The 23,027-nt window shown below is 37.9% G+C and overlaps 1 protein-coding gene across 13 annotated transcripts in view; it reads left to right on the top strand.

Annotated features, from left to right (window-relative positions):
* The window catches only part of TRAF3 (TNF receptor associated factor 3), a 69,452-nt gene that overhangs the window by 20,374 nt on the left and 26,051 nt on the right, over nt 1–23,027 (top strand). For 9 of the 13 annotated variants that reach the window (XM_039712553.1, XM_039712552.1, XM_039712550.1 and 6 more), the window contains 5 exons: nt 644–787; nt 14,674–14,930; nt 18,077–18,128; nt 20,374–20,478; nt 21,364–21,531. In XM_039712553.1, coding sequence (XP_039568487.1) covers nt 14,689–14,930; nt 18,077–18,128; nt 20,374–20,478; nt 21,364–21,531 — 567 coding nt within the window. In that variant the 5' untranslated portion in view covers nt 644–787; nt 14,674–14,688. Of the gene's footprint in view, nt 1–643; nt 788–926; nt 1,016–14,673; nt 14,931–18,076; nt 18,129–20,373; nt 20,479–21,363; nt 21,532–23,027 lie in introns of all 13 variants that reach the window. The other 4 variants (XM_039712549.1, XM_039712548.1, XM_039712546.1 and 1 more) reach the window with 2 other exon arrangements.

Below are 23,027 nucleotides of genomic sequence, written 5' to 3'. Positions count from 1 at the left end.
AACTTTATTGTCACGTTTAGGAGTGCACATAGATACTGATGAAGGTTTGTATTAATTATGCTTTTGGACCATTTTCTTCTTTTTCTCTGTGCTTGTGAAAATTCCAGGATCAAACAAACTTCCCCAGACTAAGTTGCTTACTTCCAATGACCTCGTGGAATATTGTCGTGGGGTGCTTTTTAAAAGAAACACTCTGCACAACGCTTAATTACTTTCTCAGAATTGAGCTGGTGTTTTCAAATGGAATTTATCAGACTTTCCAAGAAAATGGCACTGCTTTTAAGATTTTGTACAGTCTGTAATGACCTGCAGTGTATCTGGGAGGAGAGGTTTTTGTGTGTGCGTGAAAGCAAGAAATTATAGCTGTGATTTTAACTGTGCATGTCTTCCTTTAGTGCTATTTTGTTGAGTCATTTGTGAGCAATAGTGGAGCAGAAGAAAACAATAGTTTAAAAATCACATTGATATGTTTTGTGTCCTGTTCTTTGTTATTTATCTTACATTTAGGTTATTTTTAAAGTTCATCATTAAGAATTAATTTGATGGTCTAATGAAACTAAAGAAGTAACTTGATAGATTCTGAGAAGCCTGTTAAAGCGTTTTTGAATGAAGGTAATGTAACTCAAACTCTTTCTTTCTTCAGGGCAAAGAAAGAAACCAGGCAGACTGTAGCAAAGCTCCCTTTATTGGCAGGAGTAAAGAGAACCCTATCAGAGCATTGAGAAAGCCTATTCTTCTTTCTTCTCAAGCTGCGGATCAAATGAGATTCAAATAAAACGAAGGAAATGTAAGCAATCAGAGAGTCTTCCAAATTTGGGGGAGGTGTGGGAAGAAGAGAAGTATACAGATTTGATCAAGAAAGCTGCTGCATGGACTTGGGAAATCAAGAGCTTTTATTTAAGCTAACTCCATTTTTAATATTACAGTCTCTTCTGTTGTCTGTGAAGGACAATTGTTACATGAGAAGGAACATATAATTTCCAGACTGATAGTTTACCAGTCAGCAAGTAATTAGGTAAGAGGTTAGAAAAAGCAGTAAGAACAAAGGCTGGGCAAGAACTCTAAAGGATTTCAACCCTTATGCTGTGCTGGCAGCATCTTTGGTACCGAAGAAGCATTTAAATGAGAAAGGGTCCTATAACCTGTTCTTAAGGAGAACCTTTTCTAAAGGTTAGAGCCTAAGAAAATACATACATTTAATGGAATTGTGTTACTGTGAGTTTGGACACTCAACTTTAAACTTCTAATGCTTGTAACTTGACTTGTGCTACCTCCAGCTGTATTCACATATATGGCATGTTCTTCAGTGGCACTGCCACTGCTTTCTGTGGGTCTGATATAGTAAAATCCTTTTGTTTTTAATGTAAGGGGTTTTTTGGCTGCTGGGAAAATTCTCACATTTGTCAAACATAAAAAATTGACAGCATTGGATAAACTTTGAAGGAGTTTTATTTGGAATTACGGTTCGATATACTTTCTCTCAAAGGTTTTTTTTGCCTTGTGTTTGAGTGCATGGTTGAACTCAGTCCAAACTTCCTAAGCTTGCCAGGTACTGGTTAGGAGACAAATTGCTGTTACATTTATTAAGGATATTATGATTTATTTTTTTCCTCCTAAAGCATGAATATTTGGGTAGAAGAGAACCTTTTACCTTGAACAGGCTTACTACTGCCATGAAGTGGGTGCTTGGAAATCTGTTTTCCTTTGGTTTTCATTCTAGTCATGCACATATTTCCTCCTCTACGTCAAAAAATGTAATACAGTCTTTTGTGAGAATGAGCAGTTATTTTGATGACCTTGGTCTGAATTTTCATGTGCAATCCTTTCAGCAATTCATCATTGCACTGCTGATATGATGAAAAATAGATTTTTACAATATATTCTCCTGGCAGCTGTATTGTTGATTTTTGTGTAGTGCATCAAAGTAAACCTTGAATGGGGTAGTGGAGAGCTTGATTGAAATTCCTGGTCAAAACTGAGGAGATGAGAGAAAAAAAGGGGCTATATAAAGGAAAGTGTATGAGAACAAAAAGTTTGTACTAAGAGAGATGATCTCTTACGTGCCTATTACATTCAGCTTAGGTCACTTTTAAAATAAAATTATCTGGAGATGGTTTTAAAAAACTGGGTGATGACATATCATTAAAGATGTAACATTTTCTTGTGGAAAGTGAGGGAAACTTAGGATTGTCCTCTCTCAGCTGAACTTAAGATGCTGTGGATTTGCCTTAATTACAGCTGTTGCCAGCCCTGTCTTGTGCTAGTGCACTGATGAAGTCCATTATTTCACACAGAGACACAGAGGCTGTTTGGATTGATAACAAAACCCATCCTTGTTCCATAAGTGGAGTAGCCTTCACTGTAACTAATCTCAGCTTTCACCAGCACAGCTGTCAGTGAATAAGTGTAACTCTGGTGCAGTCAATACCCCAGAGAATAAATTAGCAAAGTAGTAAGGCCATATAAAGATAAAAATGCGGTGTGAGTTTACATATACCTAGTTTAATGATTCTTTTTTCCCCTGAGTAACTGTCTTGAAAAATGGAAAATTGTTTTTAAAAGCCCCAAGACAAAACCCACTTTTTGACACTATGATGCTTGTCTAACCTGTAGAACTCAGTGTTCTGATAAAACATTAAGAATTTTCTGCTCTTGGCCTCAAAATAATTGCTTGTCAATTTAGCAGATGTACAGAGGAAATGGGAATCATGCTTAACAGAGTCTTTGGATTTACCTTCCCCCCTCCCTTTTTTCCCCTCTTGCCTATCCAGTAGTATATTGTAGATGCTGTATAATGATGGAAAAGAATTCCAGGAACTGGTTTGAGGCTGGCTTGATGGATCAACATTACAGCATTTTTAATGTATTTTGTGACTTTATGCTATATTACAGGAAGTGCATTTATATATATTCTGAATAGGATTAAGTTAGATGTTCTTTTGGGATCTTCTAAAGGCAGCCATAAAAGAACTTCCAAAACAGTGTGAAGCAGGTTGAAGAAAGGATTCTTCTCAGAATCATTTATATTGTTAAGGTGGAAGTTCTCACCTAGTGTTTTCAGGTCCTGAAATTGCTTCCTAAGGTAACAAAGCATCGGTGTACAGTTTAGTTGCAAAGTAGCATGTTAAAAAAAAGAATCTCTTATGACACTTAAGAAATGTGGGCAAGCTATTTCTTTTTATCCAGACTTCTAGGAGGGTTTAGAGTGGTGACAAATCTTGCTAGAAGAGTCCAAAAATAATACTTTCTACTGATGTAGAATACTTCAGGCTAGGGGATGCTATAAAAGTTAAGCGATGTTTTGCTTATTATACAGTTTAGGGAGAAAGAAAGTGATGAGGTCTTAAAATCACATAGCAGTTCTGTAGAATTGGTGGGGAAAAATCCAAATGGCTGCTGTAATATTGGAAGCTTCATTGCCTAGATACAAGTTACTTGCAGGAAGTGGGAATCAGCACTCTTTCCTCTGAAGTGTCATTAGCAAGATCCTAGAAGCTCTAATCTTAGGACATAAGCCCCTTGCTCTATCAGTGAGTGTCCTCTGCATACTTTTAAATCTGGCGTTTGCTCCAGTTGTAAATTATTCTTTCCATTCTGCATATCTAAACTGTGCCTGTTTGAATCTTTATAACAAGTAGATAATTCTTTATGAGCATAAATTTTCCAAGGAATCTGAGTATTCTCATTTAGTTTCTAGAGTAACACCTGGAGGCTTTCAGGTTTGAATTTTGAAAAATAAAAATGCATGTTTAAAGGTTAGATTGCCATTAATACATTAAACAGAATTGCTTTATTAAGTATTTATTTGGTAGAAGTGAACATGATTTCATTAATATTAACTAAAGAAGCCCTCAGGCGATCAGCCCGCAAAAAGAATTTTCAACTAAAATTGTCCATTTCATATTCCAAATCTGAAAACACATCTCTTTAAGGCCTTGTGGATGGTGTGGAATGCACCAGTTTTGATGTGTTTCTGAAGCAGCTGCAGTACTATACAGTTTTATCAGCAGTGTCTTTGAAAGGTTGCTGTCACTTGTGTTAAACTTTTTTGGCTGTGTAACAGAGATAAACACTTGGTTTTGGGTAGTAATGTGAAGTTCAGTCAGAAAAATTTATAAATTACTTTTACAACCTCTGCACTAGGTATGTTGTAGAAGGATAAGATCTTCATTGATTTTTGTTAATTCTCTTAATCCAGTTCAAGGGAAACCTTCAGAGGGACGTGGGGTATTTTGGTCCTTGGTAGTGTCCTGTGTGACCCAGGGCTGTAGAGGTAGGTGGCTTGTTCTCAAGATGTCAGTGATATTTATTGATCTGAAACCTCCAGAACTGCAGTTGGTGTAAACCTGCAGGCAGCAAATAAAACATCTAAGGTTGGCAAGACTGGCAAGCCAGTTTGTTACCTGGCAAAGTAGTCACAAAGAAGAGGTAGAAACTGTGAGAGAAACGAGGATATTGCATTGCAGGGTCCAGCTAAAAGTCTTTTAATGACACTTTACAGTTGGAATAATGAACACGGTCATACACCAGCAGGAGTTTGTGTCTTACATGCACTTGGCCTCCAGTAGCACATTCCTAAAGTCCATGTTTACTACAAGAGAAAGCAACATGCTCCTTCCTTTCTAACATTGCTGGGAAACATGTTTTTTGAATCTAAATTTTCAGTTAGGGAAAACACAGCTTTCTCCATGAACACCTTAATAAAATTAAGAAATGCTTTAGGTAGCAGTGAATGTGAAGTTGGGATTATTAATATTATGACAGGTCTGGGTAAAGGGTCTGTGACTTTCCTGAAAACTCAACTTCAGTAATACTTTTTTACTAGAGCTGTAGAAACTGAAATTTCTAGTATAACTAGAAATTCTGGCACAAGTTGTTTAGAGGATTTTAAATATTTTATATGTAATTTTTTTTCTTTCTTCCAGATTCTCTTTGCAAATGTGGTTTGGTTGTTGGGGTTTTTTTCCATCTAATAAAAAAATCTTAACAAAATTTCTTTCTTCCAGATTCTCTTTGCAAATGTGGTTTGGTTGTTGGGTTTTTTCCATCTAATATAAGAATCTTAACATACTCCCATATTTTTCCCAAAAAACCTCCCATATTTTTCCCAAACTCCAAGATGTTGGTCATAGATAATACAATCTTAACAGTGAAGTGTACAGTGTAGACATTGAAATCACTGAAGTTAAACCTGCTATCACTTCATTAAGTGGACAATTTTTTTCCCTGACCCTGGCATTCTGATAAATAATAAAATACAGGAAAATGAAAAGAGAGTTACTGTTACTCTGATTTTTTTCCTTTTCCTTCCTAAATAAGAAGCAATGGATTCAGACCCAGCTGAAGACACAATCTAGAATGGTGGGAAATTTCACTCAGGATAGTGAGAGGTTGAGTTGTGTGCATGAATGAATGTCTTTCATGCATGTGTTCAGTAAAATATTCTGATGATGCCACATGCTGTGTTAGTTTCTACAGTTTGATTAGTATGTAGGGCAGTGTAAAAAAGTCTGTCTTTCTTACCTGTGTTCCTAGTATGCTGTGTTCAGTGGGATAAAATGGATGAGCAGGAAATGTTTTGTGAGAGTGAGTTAATTTCCATAAAAGACAGGTTAGATAGATCTTTTTTTGAATTTTGGATGTAGGCTTAGAAAACTTACTTTAGTTAGAGTGGAAAGAACTTCCTGTGGAAGTGTGAGACTGTGGTTTTAAGTTCTGGTATGGTCATTTCTAGTTGCACAGCACTTCATTTCAGTGTTGAGTTCAAAAAGTGCCAAGCCATACTTGAAGTTGCATTCTGTTTCATTTACCAGATTCCTCTAAACTGCTGTGTTCTGAATTTCCTGGGAGGACTATTTTTGTTAAAGATGAGCTGCATTTTAAAATTAATTAAGTTGTATTTTGTAGGTATTCCTGAGAAGGCAGTTTTGCAGTAATTATTTATAATAAGCTTCTTGAAGTGCTTTGGGTTTTTTTTTTCTTTTTATTTGCTGGTCTCTGACACCTTTGCCTTCACATACTTCTAATTGTAGAAGATGAGGTACTACCTGTCTTATTTTTTACTTCTACTGAGATTTCAAGGCAGGATTCATTAAGAGACAGTATAGATGTACTCTGTCAGGAACTGGCAATACAGAAATATTCTTCATGCACTTGGCAGAAGCAGTGTAGATAGGTAGACTCTGATTTGGAGAATATCTTCTGCTGTTCTGATAGACTTGAAATTTTGTTAGATTCGAAGCTGAGGATCTCTTTGATTAACAGAAAGTGAAAGAACAGCATTGATCAAGAGGTCTTGGTTTAAGAACAAAGAAAAGTTTGACAAAAATACTGCAACAAGTTTTTGATTCCTGCTTGGTGATTTCAGAGATGAAGGGACTTGGTTGTCTTAAGTTGCTATAAGCAACTTGTTACTGATTATTCATGCAGCAGATTTTTCTTGAAGGCACACCTTGGGAGGAAAAGAGGACTAGAATGGGTCACTAGAGGATGGGACATCATTTTCTAGGACTGCATGCCAGGGTGAGAATGTTTGGGACATGCTGTTTGCCTTTACCCTTGTTATCCTTGCTGGGTTTGTCGTTGCCCAGTCACAGCAGGCAGAAGTGGCAATCATAGTGAGCAGTTGGGCTTTTGGGTGTCTGTGATCTGACACTTGCATCATGTGAACCAAAGACTTGTGTGCTGTGCAGCAAAAGTAAAGGAAGCATTATAGCTGGTGTGAAACAGGAATTGGATGAAATCTGGATTGATGGAAATAGCTTTCCATGAAAACAGAGTACTCTGAATGCAAATATGAGCTGGTTTTTCCTAGTTCTCTCTTCAAAGCACATATAAAACCATTTTGAAAGAGGAAACTACCTTTAATTTCAAATATGATTATTTTCATGGCATTTCTGGGAATATTTTATCTGAGTGTATTTCTTCTGTGGAAGATAAAACATTTCCTTTGTAAACAGAGCCAGAAGTTAAAAAAATCAAAAATTCATAGTGTTCAGCCACTTCCCCCACATAGGACTGTCATATGTATCTCAATCATGGACTTCCCCTAAACAGCAGAGGAAGAGATTAAAGTATACTTTGTTCTGTGATCATCTGGTTATCTTTTGATCTTTCCTCTTCTTTATCTGCTTCTACTAAAAGCCTGGTATAGAAATACAGATCACAGCTGGGGGTTAACTTCATAGGTGAAATGCAATAGCTTTGTCTAGGGGTGCATGAGAGAAAAGAGGAAATGTACAGGAACCTGAATTGGAATTGGGAATGCAGAAGAATACTCATCATGAGCTTGGATGGCATTTCTTTATCTGCTGTCTTGTGACCCAGGCTTTCAAAGCTTAAGAGTCCTTTTGATTTCTAAAAGATGCTTTTGATTTCTTGCACTTCAGATGACTTTATACTATATTTTGGTAGCCCAGTGAGATTAGGAAGTAATTACTGAGAGCTGTAGATAGCAAGTATAAGTCAAAATACCAACACTTTACTTTTACTGTTGCCTCAGTCTGAATCTTAAAGCTGTCCTGCCAACCCATGTGTCATGATTCAAAGGAATGCTGTGAACTTTCAAAAAAGTAAGAGTTGAACATAGTGTCACATCAAAATCAGCTTTCCTTAATTGCACTGACTTACCTTTTCTGCTGTCTTTTTTAAAATAGATAAAATTTAAGCCCTTTTAAAGGTTGTGATTTTTTTCTTTTCTCTCATCCAGTGAAATATGTGTCTGACTAAATGTTAATTGTATTCAGCATATTATTGGATAGTTACTAAAAGTGTAAGTCCATGGCTTTTTGGGCATTCTGAACTATGTTAATACTATGTTATTATTTATAAATATTACTAATCTAACTTCTTAGTGCTAATGTAATTACTTTCCAAATCTATCCTTTATTTAGAATCTAGGAGTTTGTTACACTGAGCAGGAGGGAGTATATGTTAGAGCTCTTTTCATGACAGCATAGTCCAGCAGACTTGCTAAATTGAGATCCCTTTTGGGAGGATGCTGTTTGATTTAATCCTCTAAGACACTTCACATGGCTGTGCAGACTTGTTTTTGAAAGAAATACAGCCAAGAAAATAGCTAAGTTAAAAGAATTAAGCTATGTAAAACATAACTTGCCTTTTATTTTCAGCTCTTCAGTCATCTTGCAAACTAGAACATGGGAAATACACAATGTTTGTGATTCAAGTGACACACATGGTTGTTCTTTTGCAAGAATTTCATGATAGCATCTTTTGATTATGCTTCTGATTTTCTAGGTCAGATAGGAAAAGAAGGAATAGCCTGTACCTTCCAAACCAAAATGTTTTCCTATTTATTCAATAATTTCTACAGGCTAGAGCCTGTGGAGATTGTGGTGAAATATGGTTTAATTGCTTGAGATCATAGCAGTTCAAGTATCAGAACAAGCCTTTTTGCTACCTAAGAATATCACATCATAATTGCTACAATAAAAACTCCTGACAGGGAGTTGTTAAGTGCTGGGAGAGGTTTCAGTTTCTTCACCCAGGGAGTTTTGAAAACTCAGCAGTGGACCTGACCTGACTTTGAAGATGATCTCCTCTGAACAGGAGGCTGGGCTGGATGACCTCCAGAGGTGCCTTCCAAGCTCAGCAGCTGGGATACTGCACTGATGAGTGGCTGTGGAGAGCTTGCAAGTGGCAGAAGCTTCCTGTGTGGAGAATACTCAGTGCACATCTTCTGTGTGTTTTCAAACGCTTGGCCTACTTGCTTATAATCTGATTTTTCCTGTTGGTCTTCATCTGTTCTATTATGTGTATGATGATCTCCAGATCTTCTTCACAGCAAGGAAGGTGCATGCTTATGAAATCGTAGGGCAAAGTTTAAAGTAGTTAAAATAGCCTATTTGTTTTAGCACAGAGAAAAAGTTTTAAATATCAATGGTTCTTTCATTTCTGTACAGGAATTAGACTTAGCATTTGAGTGTAAATATAAAAGAAGGGGAGGAGTGGTCTCATATTTCTCACTGTGTAAGGTTGTGTCAGTGTGGGTCACTTAACAACCCTTCCTTACTCTCCTCAGAATGTTCTCTCAGAGCATGTCCTGGAAATACCTAAACCTCTGGTTAGTTGGTCCTATATATGTATGCTCTGGAGAAATAGTAAATAGCACTTCCAGTATGGAAAATGCATGGAGGTAAAAATAAATAAATCAGTAGTTCCCCTGTGCAAACAGCAGGAGTGGACATGCCAAGACCTCTGACCTCACACAAAACAAATATGGATGATTGTCTGCTTTCAAACCTGTCACTCCAGTGCTCCCTCAGTCATGGCCTGAGTCTTTTTTGGAGTGATTCAAGCTATTTGCATTTTATTTATCTGTTGCTCAGTGCCCCTGCCCAGACTCAGCAGTGGGGTTTTGCCAGAAGGCCAGGCAGAGCTGTTGTGGATGTTGTGAGAATGATACTCTGCAGTTAGACCCCTTCATGCTTGAGAGCTCCAGTGTAAAGATTTCCATGGCAGCCTTATTTTATTATTTTTGACATGTGCCCTGACTAAACTGATAATATGTTGTCACCAATATACTGCTTTCAGCTTGCATTACTGTTTTAACAAAGACATCAGTTTATGCCAATATATGTTGCATATTTTAATAGCTCTTGGAAGCAGAACCAACTCAGAAGACTTGTCTAAAAATGGTGAAAGAAAGATGGACATTCTTTTCAGTATGTTCTAGGAATTTATTAGAAGCTATAAAATGCTGAAATATAAGAGAGGAATTTTAGATTGTTTTAATAATTTAATTTTAAGATAAAGGTTTCTGTGTGCTAACTTGAAGCAATAATTCTTGATGATAGAAAGCAAGTGAGCTGGAAAGACTGAAGATCTGGAAATCCCTCTCCTGGTACCTGGTTGTCTGTGTCTCTGAGGATATCCTGTGGAGTATGGAAGCAAATTCTGTGAAGAGCAGTGAAACTGATGCAGTCTGTTTTCCTACTAATCTGTGTTCTACATCCCTTTTTTTACTCCTACTCCCCCCTCCTCAAAAAAAACCCAAAAAACCAAACAAAACCAACCCCAAAAAAGCAATCAAACAACAAAACCCAGATCTCCAGCCCACCCCTGCTTTTACAGAAGGAGACTGAGGCTGTGAAGCTTGGTGGGGCAAGGTGGAGCAGGTGCTCCTGGCTGGTTTGTGTGTGTCTGTGCACTGACTGACTGACAGACCTGCACTTTTATAGCCTCTTGCTCACTGGGAGCAAGGGACTATAAAAACATTAAGTTTCTCTTTCTGTTCCCCTTATAGCTGTTCATTTTCATGGAAGCACTGTCCACTTGGTTCTGATGTGGTTTTGGGAGGCTGAGAGGAGAGACAGCGCAGCCACAATCCCTTATCTCATTAAAAGCTAGACTGAAAAATTATACCCCAGGCTACCCAAAAAAATGGCCTAGTTAGGATGAGATGCTGAAGTTTGTGTGCTTTTACACATTTTAGGTACAAAAATTTTTTGAAGAGGAAAGGTTACTTTTCTGCTGTGATCTTAAGCTCCCTGTCCCACTTTGGGTTTCTCTTTCAGAGCTTAATTTAGATATTGTGCATGCAGTGCTGTTCTGTTTGAGGAACTCCTGTTCTTGATGCAAATTGTAATTTGATCAAAAAGCTTTGCTGTCCTGTAGTAATAACCAAATTAAACAGTGTCATGCATTATTTTCTTCCAAGGTACTGTAATGAAAACATTTATTTCTAATAGCTTTTTGCTCTTTTTGAATTTTAAAGCTGTGGTAAAAGCTTATTTGCTTCATATTGTCAATATACTGAAACTGTCTTCATGGAGAGCTTTCTAGGTTCCAAATCCTGTGGTACCTAGTACAGTCACATTTTTAGGAGTGTTTTAGATTTATATAAGAGTTAATTTTTTTCTGTTTTCATTAGGATGCAAATTTATTTTGAATTTTTATAGAAGCTTTGTTGTATTTCAGTGTCACAAACTGGCTTTATTCCCTAAGAACAAATCATAAAGATATGTGCTAATACAGAACACAAGTGCAGATTTTTTGGATGTTTGCTATTTGTGCAGTGAGAACAACATGCTTGCTTGAATAAGGAAAGAGCAAAGTGCCTTTTGTTTGGGAATTCCCGTGCTTCCTAATTCTCGGAACAACTTTGTGAGTAAACTCACTTTTGCTTCCAGTTTCTAGGTTTCTGTACTGATATTAGTGTTAGTTAAGCACCAGCAAATTGTTCTGACCTTCACTGCAGTATATACAGCTTGAAGTATCAGCTGAGGTTCAGCCTCATTTACTTGAGTACCACTTGTATTGAACAAGAGTAGTGACCAGACTGGAGCAAGCAGTGTCACAGTGTCACCCATCTGATGGCCATGAACCATGTCCATTCAAGTGTGAATATCAGCATATGCTGCCTGCAGGAGAGATGGCTGAAAGACAAGCAACAGTGGACAGAGCCAGCCTTGGTGACCGTGCCTCTTTTTATGTGCTTATCTGTCCTGAAAAGTGGTTGTCCGAGGTTTAACTGTTTTAAAAAACATCTAAAAGTCATATACTTTCATTGTGATGATTATCTACAGGAAAAGATAAGAAACTGGAGTGTAAGAACTAGCTGCTGATTAATTAGGCATTAAGATTTAGCTTGCTGAACAAGAACCAGAGTCTTCAGCTGGATGGCACAGACATCACTTCTCCCCATCCCCTTGTTAAATACAGCTTGTTCATTGTAATAAGGTTGTGGTGGTCTTGCAGGCTCAATGCTCTGTTGTATTTTAGGACAGTACTTCATGAATGGCTTCCCAGTTTTGCTGCATAAGGAAATGCTGGCATTCAGAGTATTGTGAAAGAGAATTCCTCACCAATCTGGCTGCTCTATTGCTGAGCTTGTTTAGCTTTTCTGGTCTGACATACTTCATAAAATAAATACAAAACCCAAGGCAGACAAATCTGTTAAGCATGTCCTGTAGTATGTTTTATTTGTCAGTGTGCTTTCTGCTTCTTTTCTGTGACAAGATATCCAAGATGTCAGTTCCAAAAGTGGAGTCCTGTGGCATCCTGTGCACTTTATTCTGGTGTGAAATCTCTCTTGACAGCTGACAGTCCAGCCTGGAGCAGTTTTGGATCTCTGTGAAACTCCCACCTGCTGCTCATTTGGCATTCAGTGCTGTCTGTGTTAAGTCTTTGTGACTAATTATTCAATTTCCTTGAAGAAATAATGCTTTTGGAAGACTTCACGTCTGCAATCATCTTTAGCTTCTTTTTGTTCAGAAGAAACTTAATGGGGAAGCAGACATTCAGTAGTTGTGGACTGTGACTTGCAAGTTTGGGAACTTTGTGCTCTCTTGACTTGACAATTCTCCTGTCAGCATCTCTTTTAGCACCTATTATTTCTGTATTTCTTTTGGGGATTAGAAGCAGGTCATGCCTTGTTTCTTCTGTCATTTTAAGGAAAGTAATGTTCCCTGTGTTGTTCCTATAAATCAATATGCTTGAAGTTGGCTTTTAACTTCAAGGATTACCAGAATAGTGGAGGTCTTGAATATGATTTTAAAAAGATACACAGCTGCAGAAGGAAAAGAGGTATTAATATCTGTAAATCAAGGAATTGAAACATTTACAGATTGCTAAACTGCAAGTGCCAAATGAAGCTTTTCCAATCACACGTACGAATCAGGTCCCTAGGTAGCTAAGTTTCAGCAGTCTGGATACTTAAGGAGTTGCACTCTTTTCCATCTCTTGCTAATCTTTTCTCTTATAACCACAGAAAGGTGTCAGGTCCTGAGCTCATGACTGCATTTGCCCATGTCCAGCCACTGATGTACAGCAGCAGCTCTCACGCCTTGGGCAGCCTTTAAATCTAGAATACCTTTGTAAGCTGCTTTCCTTTCTCATTCATGGCACTTCTCTGAACCTCCTTGTCTGAATCATGTTCTCAGCATCAATCTCATTTCTTTTTACTGGTTACAGTCTTGAGTTGCCTCTTCAGTGTCATTATTAACTGCTGGGTTTTTATGCTTGCTGATGAAACTCTAGCTAAGGTCTGAAATAATCTGAATTTCCTCATTAATGAGAAGTGTGAGTCACTTTCAGTTCAGCCCAGGCTTTTCGGTCTTTCACATATTGTTCTGTCAAGACATAGGTCTCTGCAATCTTTGAAGAGCAGACAAGGAACAGACTAACATTAGTTCAAATTATGGATCAGAATTTATAGGAGCTTTTCAGTTCATAAAACCTGTTGGTTTTTTTTTTTTTTTCTTTTTTTTTTTTTTTGTGCTTGTGTTTTGCTGGTTTAGAATAAGACATAATCACTGGGTCTGTGTGCTGAGTTATGAGGATGGGTTCCTTGGGCTCTCTCTGAGTTTGATGGAGACCAGAGAGGCTTTCCCCTGGGGAAGGGAGCAATGAAGTGAGAATTCTTCACTCAAAATCTCTACCCTTGCTCACCCGGTGTTGTAAAAATATAAAATAGTCTCAGCATTGAGTCACAATGATTTTACCTTTTGTTTCTGTAAATAATGGCTTCAGAAATCAAAGAAAATTCTGTACCCATTTAGTTTGCATGGAGAATTCTGTACCAAAATTCCAGATGCAGAAATTACCTACAAGTAAATATGTTTCATTACAAATGTGTGGTTTTGGGCTTAGCAAGGGAAGGTAAGATACCACAAAAACAGTGTACAAGAGGGTTTGTGTTTTTAGAATGTGAGGCATTGACTCCCTTTGTGGTGTTTGTGGACATACTTTGAGAAGTGAACTGAGCCTCATTTCTTCATTCTGCTTCCTCCAACTGTGATTTCTCCTGGATATGCTGAGCCTTTCTAAGAGCACTTATGCTTGCTTGACTACAAGATTAGCTAGGCAATGACTGAAAATGCATTTTAAAACTTAAAATATTAAGGGATGTTATTGCTCTGTTGCTCTGCTGATGCGTTGCGTGCTGACCTAGAAGATGGATTGTCCAAGATAATAGGTACTGTAATTTACTCTTCAGCTGGATTAATCAGTTTCTCAGCTGCCTGTCAGTTGTGCTTAGCCCTGGTAAACTAATCAAGAGGCCATGTTACATAGGCCCTTCTCTGCTATCAGTTAGACTTTGCTCAGCTGCTCTCTTCAGGTGAAGATGTGCCATGAAAAGGTTGGAGTATCTGGAGTGTAAAACCCGTGTGTGGTGTTGTGAAGCAAACTTTAAACCAGTGTGTCTTGCACTACTGCAAAGCGATAGACAGGAACAGTGGGCAGGGGAGCTGGGCAGGCTCTGGGTACCCCGTGTAGGACACTGGTGGTTGTGTGCTTTTGCAATAGCATTTGAGCAGGATCACATGCAGTACTGTACCTTCCTCACTACACCTCTTGCTGCCCCTAATGGTTGGACTTCAACATTAAGCAATACTTTTCAGAGCGAGAAAAATATGAAAGAATCCCATGTGCATTCCTAGAGTGATGACCATGATTAACATTTCATTTTCAGGAGCAGGTTTTAATTCTTTGCTTTCTAGAGCCTTTCAATATGTAGACTATTTTGCAGATTTGCTATGCTAAATGTACTTGGGCAGTAATGTATGTAAAATGTATGTTCATATGATGTGTGGACACAGATCTGTTACTGATGCTTTCTGATTTTATGAAATCTCTCAGATGCTCTGTTTGTTTTATTTAAATGGTGAAAGAGGTCCTAATTTCTCAGTTTTTCTCACTTTTGATTCACAGAAACTATCTTAGAGCATGGACCCCAGTAAGAAGTCAGAACCCCCTTTATCTGTAGAAATGGTACAGCAGAGGGCCAATCCTGACCGCAGTCCATCAGCATCCATCTATGTTCCAGAGCAAGGTGGCTACAAAGAGAAATTTGTGAATGCAGTGGAAGATAAGTACAAATGTGAAAAATGTCACCTCATCTTATGCAATCCTAAACAGACTGAATGTGGACACAGGTTCTGTGAAACCTGCATGAATGCCTTGCTGAGGTATGTTGTTTGTTCTGGTAGAGCATGTTGATACCTTTAAATGTTATGAACTACTGACATTACTGTGAACACCATTGCAGCTTTAGGAATATGTTGAGCCTTCCACTGTTTCTTGCTTGAGTATTTGTTATCTGTGTGCTGGTGCAAACATTTTTGATCTACTCTGGGTCAGGGTAAGACAACTGAGCTTTCCATCAGTATTGTTGGAACAGTTGTTAAGGTGGTGTAATCACATGTAGAAATGTGTTAGGTAAGAATTTCATTCCCTGTAGAGGCCAAATGGAGTAGCTGTTTCACAAGACTTCCAACTTGGGTAATCTGGTGTCAAACACACACAGTAAATTGTGTGAGGACATGAGCTTGTACACGTTCCTTGGGATGGTGATACCTAACCTGGCTGTGGACCCAGCCCCAGAATGGGTGGTGGGAGCCTTGGATAAATGTACCTGCTTGTGGAGTTTCCCTGTAGTCCTGTTTGTTACGGGACTTGCATGTCCTGTGGATTGCAGGAGGGTCAGAAAGGCTGGCATCTATTACTGAGATGTTTGGGCCAGAGTGCAAAGAGGTGAGTGAACGATAGAGATGTAAAATGAATGCTGAGAGGTGCAGTCTTGCCCAGTCTAGATAAGAGTTAAAGTGCAATCATTCAGGGAGTATCTAGGTTTTAAGTGCCTGTGCATCAGTAGATTTCTTTGCCTCTCAGCTTTGGTGCATTACTGCTGGTTGTATTCGAGTAATGTGAAACCAAAACTTTGTGTAGTGTTTGTAGACCGTTCAGCACACTTCAGTCTCCGGGGGTACATAAGCACCAAATGTGTTCATTTACTACTGGAAAAGCAGAAATACAGAACATACCTGGCTTGATGAATGTTGCATACTGGACTACTGTCAGAGCATTTGACTTTGGAGGCCTTGGTGACCTGTTTACTTTTTGTGCCCACTCTGACTCTAGATGCTGGTTTATATGTCACTTGGAAATACTGTAATCTGATGTCTAATATATCTAAGACAAGGCTACGTGCAGCATGGCAAAAGAGTATGGAAGTTATTACAATACTCAATCCTCCTGATAAAGAGTAATCTCTGTACTGGCCAAACACAAGGGTTCACAGCTCACTAATGCACTCCTGCAAGTTTTGTGCCTACAGCATTTCAAATTTAAACCAACAACAAAAAAACCCACCAACTTTTCTTTTTCTTGATACACAGTGTGAAGTGAGGTGTGATATGTAAGAAATGCAGTTATTTCTTATTCAGGATGTGTCTTTAGAAGACTCTTACAAGGTTAATAACAGTGACTGCAAAAAACCAAGCACCTGCCATGCTTGGATGTGAACAGGTTGGCAGCGCAGATCCTTGACAATCTAAGCGGTAACAATTCTGGCATTGCTAGAGTCTGGGCAGTTTTCCTTCCCTGCTGTGAGACATGCACATGTGCTTATTACAGTGTAGCTAGAATATGTGTAATTTTATCTTCCTGACTTTCCAACCAGTCTGTTACACATGCTTAAGGCCATTGAGTTATTTCACTTTATTTAAGTGCTTGTCGTAAACAAATCCTTTATTAAAATAAAATTTACATCTCCTCCTTTATTTATTTTTTAAATAAAAAGCATGCCATAAAGTTGAGAGTAAAATGGGTGTATGTTGGTCCTGTATTTGGCACACAATTTTTTCATTCAGTGTTGATATGCTGCTGCATACACAAACACAGTAATTGTATGCTAGTAACTTCTGTTCCAGGGTTGTTTGAGGACAAGGAATTGGGAGTTAGTGGAGATAAAGCAGTAAAGATGCCTGCTCAGTATGCAAGAGTAGTTTGAAAAAGCAAGTTGGATGCTTGAGTGAATTCAGTAAGAGCAAGGAAAGCATGACATTGTATTAAACACTATCTGCCCTGATGTAGTTTAGATTCTTTTTTTTTTTTCTGACTTATGAAAAGCATTACAGATATTGAAGCTTCAAGGTACTTAAGATGCTCAGAAATATGATGAGACACAAAATGGTTGGTTTGAAAAGCAGAAGCCAGTGAGATGATTTGAAATAACCATACAGAATACATAACATAATTGAACTTTTTCAGCCTTTTACATTGATTTGCACTGCTGCTAGCAGCCACAGCCTGTCAGTGAGGTGCTTCATGGAAGAATTCACACAGCTTTTACCTGATGCTTTTCGTCTCGGTGCTTTACAAAGGAGATAATTTTGACTGTTCCCATTTCATGTGGGGAAAAGGAGCTAAAAAGGAACAGAATCACAGAATCACTAGGTTGGAAGAGACCTTCAAGATCACTGAGTCCAACCCAGCCCTAACACCTCAAATAAACCATGGCACTGAGTCTTTTCTTAAACACTGGATGGTGACTCCACCTTGAAAGAAGCAGCCTGCTCTGGTGGAAGGTGTTCCTCTCCATGGCAGGGCAGTGGAACCAGATGAGCTTTGCTCTCTTCCACCCCAATCCATTCTATGATCCTAAGGTGTTTACAGTACAACACTTGGCAGTCGGAGCCAGAAACAGCTGTAGAAACTCAAGTTTTCTGCACTCCACTTTCTCTTCACAGTCAGCCCTGCTCCTGATTCTCCCTGTTGTCCAAGAGGTCACAAGTTTGGTAGTTACCAAGACAGCTACAAGGCAGTAGTTCAGATAGAGGAGGCAGCAAACATCTGTAACAGTTGCTAAAACCAGAACGGACTTGAAGGACATGGACATAAATACTTTTTACCCTACAAGTATGCATAATGGACTGTCAGAGAAAGTAAATTTTCATTAGGTATTGTTTGAAAAACAATAATTGAAGACACAATATGCCTGTTTTCACAGATTGAGAAATGACAACAATTTTGGATCAGGTGCAGGCTGAAAAAAAGGGAATGAGTTTTGCTAACTTGAAAACCACTGTGCCGTTTTCTGGAGACATTGTGTGGTGGTTTTGCTTTGAGAATGCCAGATACTTTCCACTGAAAACGCAAATGTTCAAGTTTATTGAAATAATATTGTATTTTCTTCTTGTAATGAACTATATCCACTTTTAATGGTTTTAAAATATATTGAATAATCAAAACTAAGTGCCTCATAAACGGAAATTTTTGTACTACAAAAATTGAGATGAGATAAAATAGTTTTTCTCTTTTCTTTTCTCTTCAGATCTTCTAGTCCAAAATGTACAGCATGTCAAGAAAGCATAGTAAAAGATAAGGTATTGTTAAAATACTTTCTTATTCAAGAGTATTGAACTGTGTGGCATACACAAGTTGTGTTACTGTTATATGGTAATTATTTCATAAACCTAATAAGCTGCCTAAAAAGGTAGGTTTGTCATAAAACCTAAGCCATGCATTTTACAGCGGTAGGTGGCTCATTTTTCTTGTTCACCTCATGGTAGAAAACACGTCAGCTTCATCCCAAAAAGTCCAGACAGGTGTCACATCTTGTATTCACAGCTGGGAGCTGCAGCAACACATTGCACTTGTCCTCCCATCAGCCAAGAGGACGATAAGAAATATTCCATCTCCTGCAGATGCAGGCACCTGACAGGTCTGGGTGAGCACTGATTCGGCTCTAGACCAGTGGCTGCTGTTTCACTCATCTCTTTTGAGTGGTGTGGTGGTCAGTGAACCCCACTGGAATTAGGACAGTGGGGAGTTACAGTAATGGTAATGGATCAGATTCTTTTTTATATGTATAAGTTATTTCAGTGATACCCTCTTCACTGTTTTTCACATCAAAACTTTTGCTGCCTTTAAAACGTTGAAGGTAGAAAAACTTACTGGCTTAGTGTATGGTTTATGTGGTTTTACATTATTGCTAAAGTGTTTAGTAAATTATTTGTGCTAGTAGTCTTTCTTGCCTGAATGAATGCTTGTGTTTGTAACCATTTTGAAGAAAAGGTTGATGGGTACGTTAATGTCTCTTTGTTTTAATGCAAAACAGTTCTCTGAACAGTGCTCAGTGTAATTTGGTTTTAACATGGATGGATTCTCCAGGAGCTCAGACCAATAGTCATGATGCCTAATTTATTTGTTCTTTTAACTCTGACTTTCTGGCTCTCAATATACATAAATGTGTACATTTGTTACAAAACTTCAAGTATCTTTAGAACAGGACAAGAAGGCCATTGTATACTAAATACCTGTTAGACTAACTGTGCAAATCAAATGAAACTGGACACCTCTCTTCCCACAGAATGCTGAAGTCCTAAATCACAGAAATGCTTTTAGATAATCTTTGAAAAACTTTAAAGGTTGTCTGCTTACCTTATCTTCAGTCAGCAAAACTCTGCATACTGACCCTGTGAATTACTTTGGAAGAGATACTGCAGCATAGCCAATTGATTATTTAAATGAGACTTGTTGATTCATTAAACTTCCCACACGCTTCTGAAAAGTAAATAGAAATCAGTGACCTGTGTCAGATGGGATCAGATGAGAGTGATTGCAGTGTTCCCTTCTTCACTGATACTGGGGATAGGTTCATAGTCACTGTGGGCAGGTGGATTATAATTCTTGGTTAAGTGTTAGCATGCAGAACCATTCCATAATTACAGGAGTGCTGCAGTGTGCACATTATCACAGGAGTCTGTTTTTCAGAGCAGCAGTCATAGGTTGGGCTTGGTTCTTGAGGTATTTCTTAATGGCTATTAAAGCAGTTGAAAAACAATTAGAAGTTTATCTCTTAGGTTTTGCACTTTAAAATAGCAGTAATGGTTTTCAGTTCTTGTCTCTCATTCTCTAGTTCCTGCCCATTGCAGTTGGCTCCTTGAGATTTCAGTTGTGTTGTCTCTTATGGAGTAAAATCCAAACCCCAACCTCTCTATTTGTAACTTCTTCCAGTTTTATTGTGGACAAAAAATGCTGAAAGTGCTTATAAACATTAAAATGAGAGATTTTTTAAAGGCTGCTTATCTGTGAAATAAAATACCTCCTTCCCTCCAAAACCTTACAAAATATCTGTAATTATGTGTTATCACTGAGGTGCAGGTAGGTATTCCAGCCATCCAATCTAGTAATTTTGGGACCACCATCCATGAAACGCTTCCACTCCCAACTACTGTGCTTTGAGTCTGTTTTGTCCTATGGTGTTGTGCCTAATACAGCAGCTCCCCAAACAATGGAGAGAGTTCTAGCTTGAGCAGGGCTAATATTGGCAAGCAAAAAGCAAATTTGGTCCTTTCTTGTACCTTTCCCTTTATTGTATTTACAGTACAGCTGAAACAGTAGTAGAGTATCTTTCCAAATACTCTTTCATTGAGCTGCTTCACAGTGGAGGAACCTCAATGTTGTGCACATTCTAGAAAAATAGAATAGCAGGATTTTATTTTTGGCACATAAAGTTAGAATTGAATGATGCTGCTGTAGCTGAATTGCATGGCTTCTACTTTATTTGAACTTGCATATCCTTGAGTGGTTTTTGTTTCTAAAATAAAGTGATTTTTGATTTTTCAGGTATTTAAAGATAATTGTTGCAGGAGAGAACTACTTGCCCTTCAAATATACTGCAGAAATGAAAACAAGGGCTGTAAGGAACAGCTATCTTTGGGTCAATTACTGGTAAGTTAATCTACCAGTCATAAGCTTTCTTTTGAGTTAAAGAATGATGAAAAAATTCTTACAAATTAAAATCGCAGTCAGTTTCTTAATTTACTCTCACTGATGGTTAATGTGATTTAGGAATGTTACGATAGATTTAAACTGTTTTAACACTCAGCTTTTTTATGAACTGTAAGGAATTATAAAAAATCATGTGATTGTCTGGCACTAAAGCTTGGAAATACAAATATATGAACCAAATGAGAGCTGGAAGGAGAAATAGAATAGTGAAGAATCTTAAAGTGTACTTGACAAATGTGAGAAATTTTATTTCTATTTTGGTGTGGTTTTATTTATCTTAATCCTCTCATGTGGTGTTTATGCATGAAATTAAACTTGGCTTCTTCAGAGTTGTGCAAAATAAGCTGTAGCTGTTTTGGTGAAGGCATGAGATAGCAGGAATTCAGTAATTCAACAGTAGTATGGTATGGCTGCACAGCAGTTTGCAGTGAGATGTGTAGATGCTTGCTTTGAGTGAGCAAGCTCAGGTACCTAAACAACTTAAAGCAGCATCTGTATTTATGTGGAATAATATACCTTTAAAAAGAGTGCTTATTTTTTCTTTAAATAGCCTGTGTAGAATTTTGTGCTGTGTTGGAATGCTTTTAGTGTAGGAGTAGCTCATGTACATCTGTAATGCAGTGAAATCAGCTGTCCAGGTAAAGGGACTGTACAGTCAGAAATGTATTCCTGAGTAGTTTTGTCAGTGTTTGCTCTTGTGTGATGTAGTTCACAAAATAACTCTCCTTACTGAAGGAGTTATTTAATGTTGGATGTCTTCAAAGGATAGAAGACATGCACAAAACTTAATTGGATTGACTTGTTGTTTTTTTTTGAATCTTTCAGATGCATTTGAGGACTGATTGTCAGTTTGAAGAACTCCCATGTCCTCGTGCTGATTGCAAAGAAAAAATACTGAGAAAAGATTTGCCAGACCATGTAGAGAAGACCTGTAAATACCGGGAGACAACCTGTAAATACTGTAAAAGCCAAGTCCCAATGATTATGTTGCAGGTGCAGTATTTTCTTGTGTATATATCTCAAGATTCCCTACATTAATGTAGAATAATAACAACTCTTCTTGTCCTTCTCTGTAGCTGGCAAAAGAGCTTTGGCCCCTCAGCCAGAATTAATAATTCAAAAAAGAAAATAGGCTGACTTTCAAAACATGTCTTTTTCCTGGGGAAAAAAAAAAGTGCATTGAATAGGAAATATTTTCTTTATTCTGATGTTCAGATACTGCATTTTAAAAAGTTCAGATCCACTGTGTGGTATTGATTCTGAAGTTAATTTTGCTATGCTTTTTAGATTTCTTTTTACAATTTTGTTAATAAATGCAACTACTATAACAACAATCAAATATTGTGCAAGAAAAGCATAAGCATTGCAATTGACTGGAAAAATAGCATCTTCTATGTAGTCCTTCTTGGGTGTACTGTGTGATCTGTTATGGGAGGAAGGGAAGAGTGTAAAACCAATTCTGTCTTATGAGAGAAAAGGAAGAATGTAGAAGCAAATTGTACCTTGGCATAACCAGCAGTGGTACATGACAGGCCTAGGATGAGTTACTGCTGTTCTTGGCATCAGAGTGGCTTGTCTGATAGGCAGCATATTGAGGGTTAGAATTACAGAGCAGAGGTTGAGAAAGTCATGCTTACATTACACATAGAATTTTAACTTGACCGTGTTTATGTTATTTCACATGGAAAGATATTATGCTGAATCTATCTTGGTATGATTTTAACATTTTTTAAAAAATTCTGTCTACATAGTTTCTGTAGTTTGATGGTCTTGGATCTCACACCTTCTTACTACAGTAAGAGTGATGAAATTTTATTCTTATTTGTGTTCTTTTGTGTTGTTTGTTAGGGAAAGTCTGACAATGATGAGAAGTGTTGTTTGCTTGGAGATGTTACAAAAAGGCATAGGTAGAAACTTGCCAAGTTCTGGTTTAGGTTTGGCTCTGTTATTTGAGTGCACACTTGCAGGGGCTGGTAGTTCAATAACTGCCTTACCTAGAATAAGGTGGCTGAGACATGAAAATACACAGAAAAAATTAAGTCTGCCCTGTATTTATTCTTGTACATTCTGATACAGAGGTGAAGTGTATTTAGGTGGATTATGGATGCTGTTCTACCAGAATGATGATTAAGCTGGGGATTGGCATGAGGCAAAAAGTGATGTTAAAAAATGTATGGTGTCTTAACAGACAGAATCAGTGAGTTTTAACTATGTTCTGCAAACTGGGTTGGCTGATATTTTTGGGGCTTTTTCCTAGATTTTTAAAAGTTCAGTAGTTATAGAAATGCAGATGGGCTTCTTTGTTGTGGCCTGATTAAAATGTTATCTCACTATACTTTAGTAATAAGAATCAGAAGCTTTATGACACTATGTTTGAATCTTAGAATTACAGAATGGTTTGACTTGGAAGGGACCTTAAAGATCATTCTTGTTCCAATCCTTCTGCTGTGGAACGAGAGCTTCTACTCAACCATGTTGCTCAAAACCAG

This window comes from Passer montanus, unplaced genomic scaffold (genome assembly GCF_014805655.1).
Source record: "Passer montanus isolate IOZ18808 unplaced genomic scaffold, ASM1480565v1 scaffold27, whole genome shotgun sequence".
NCBI lineage: Eukaryota > Metazoa > Chordata > Aves > Passeriformes > Passeridae > Passer > Passer montanus.
This window is presented reverse-complemented; position numbering and strand designations above follow the sequence as displayed.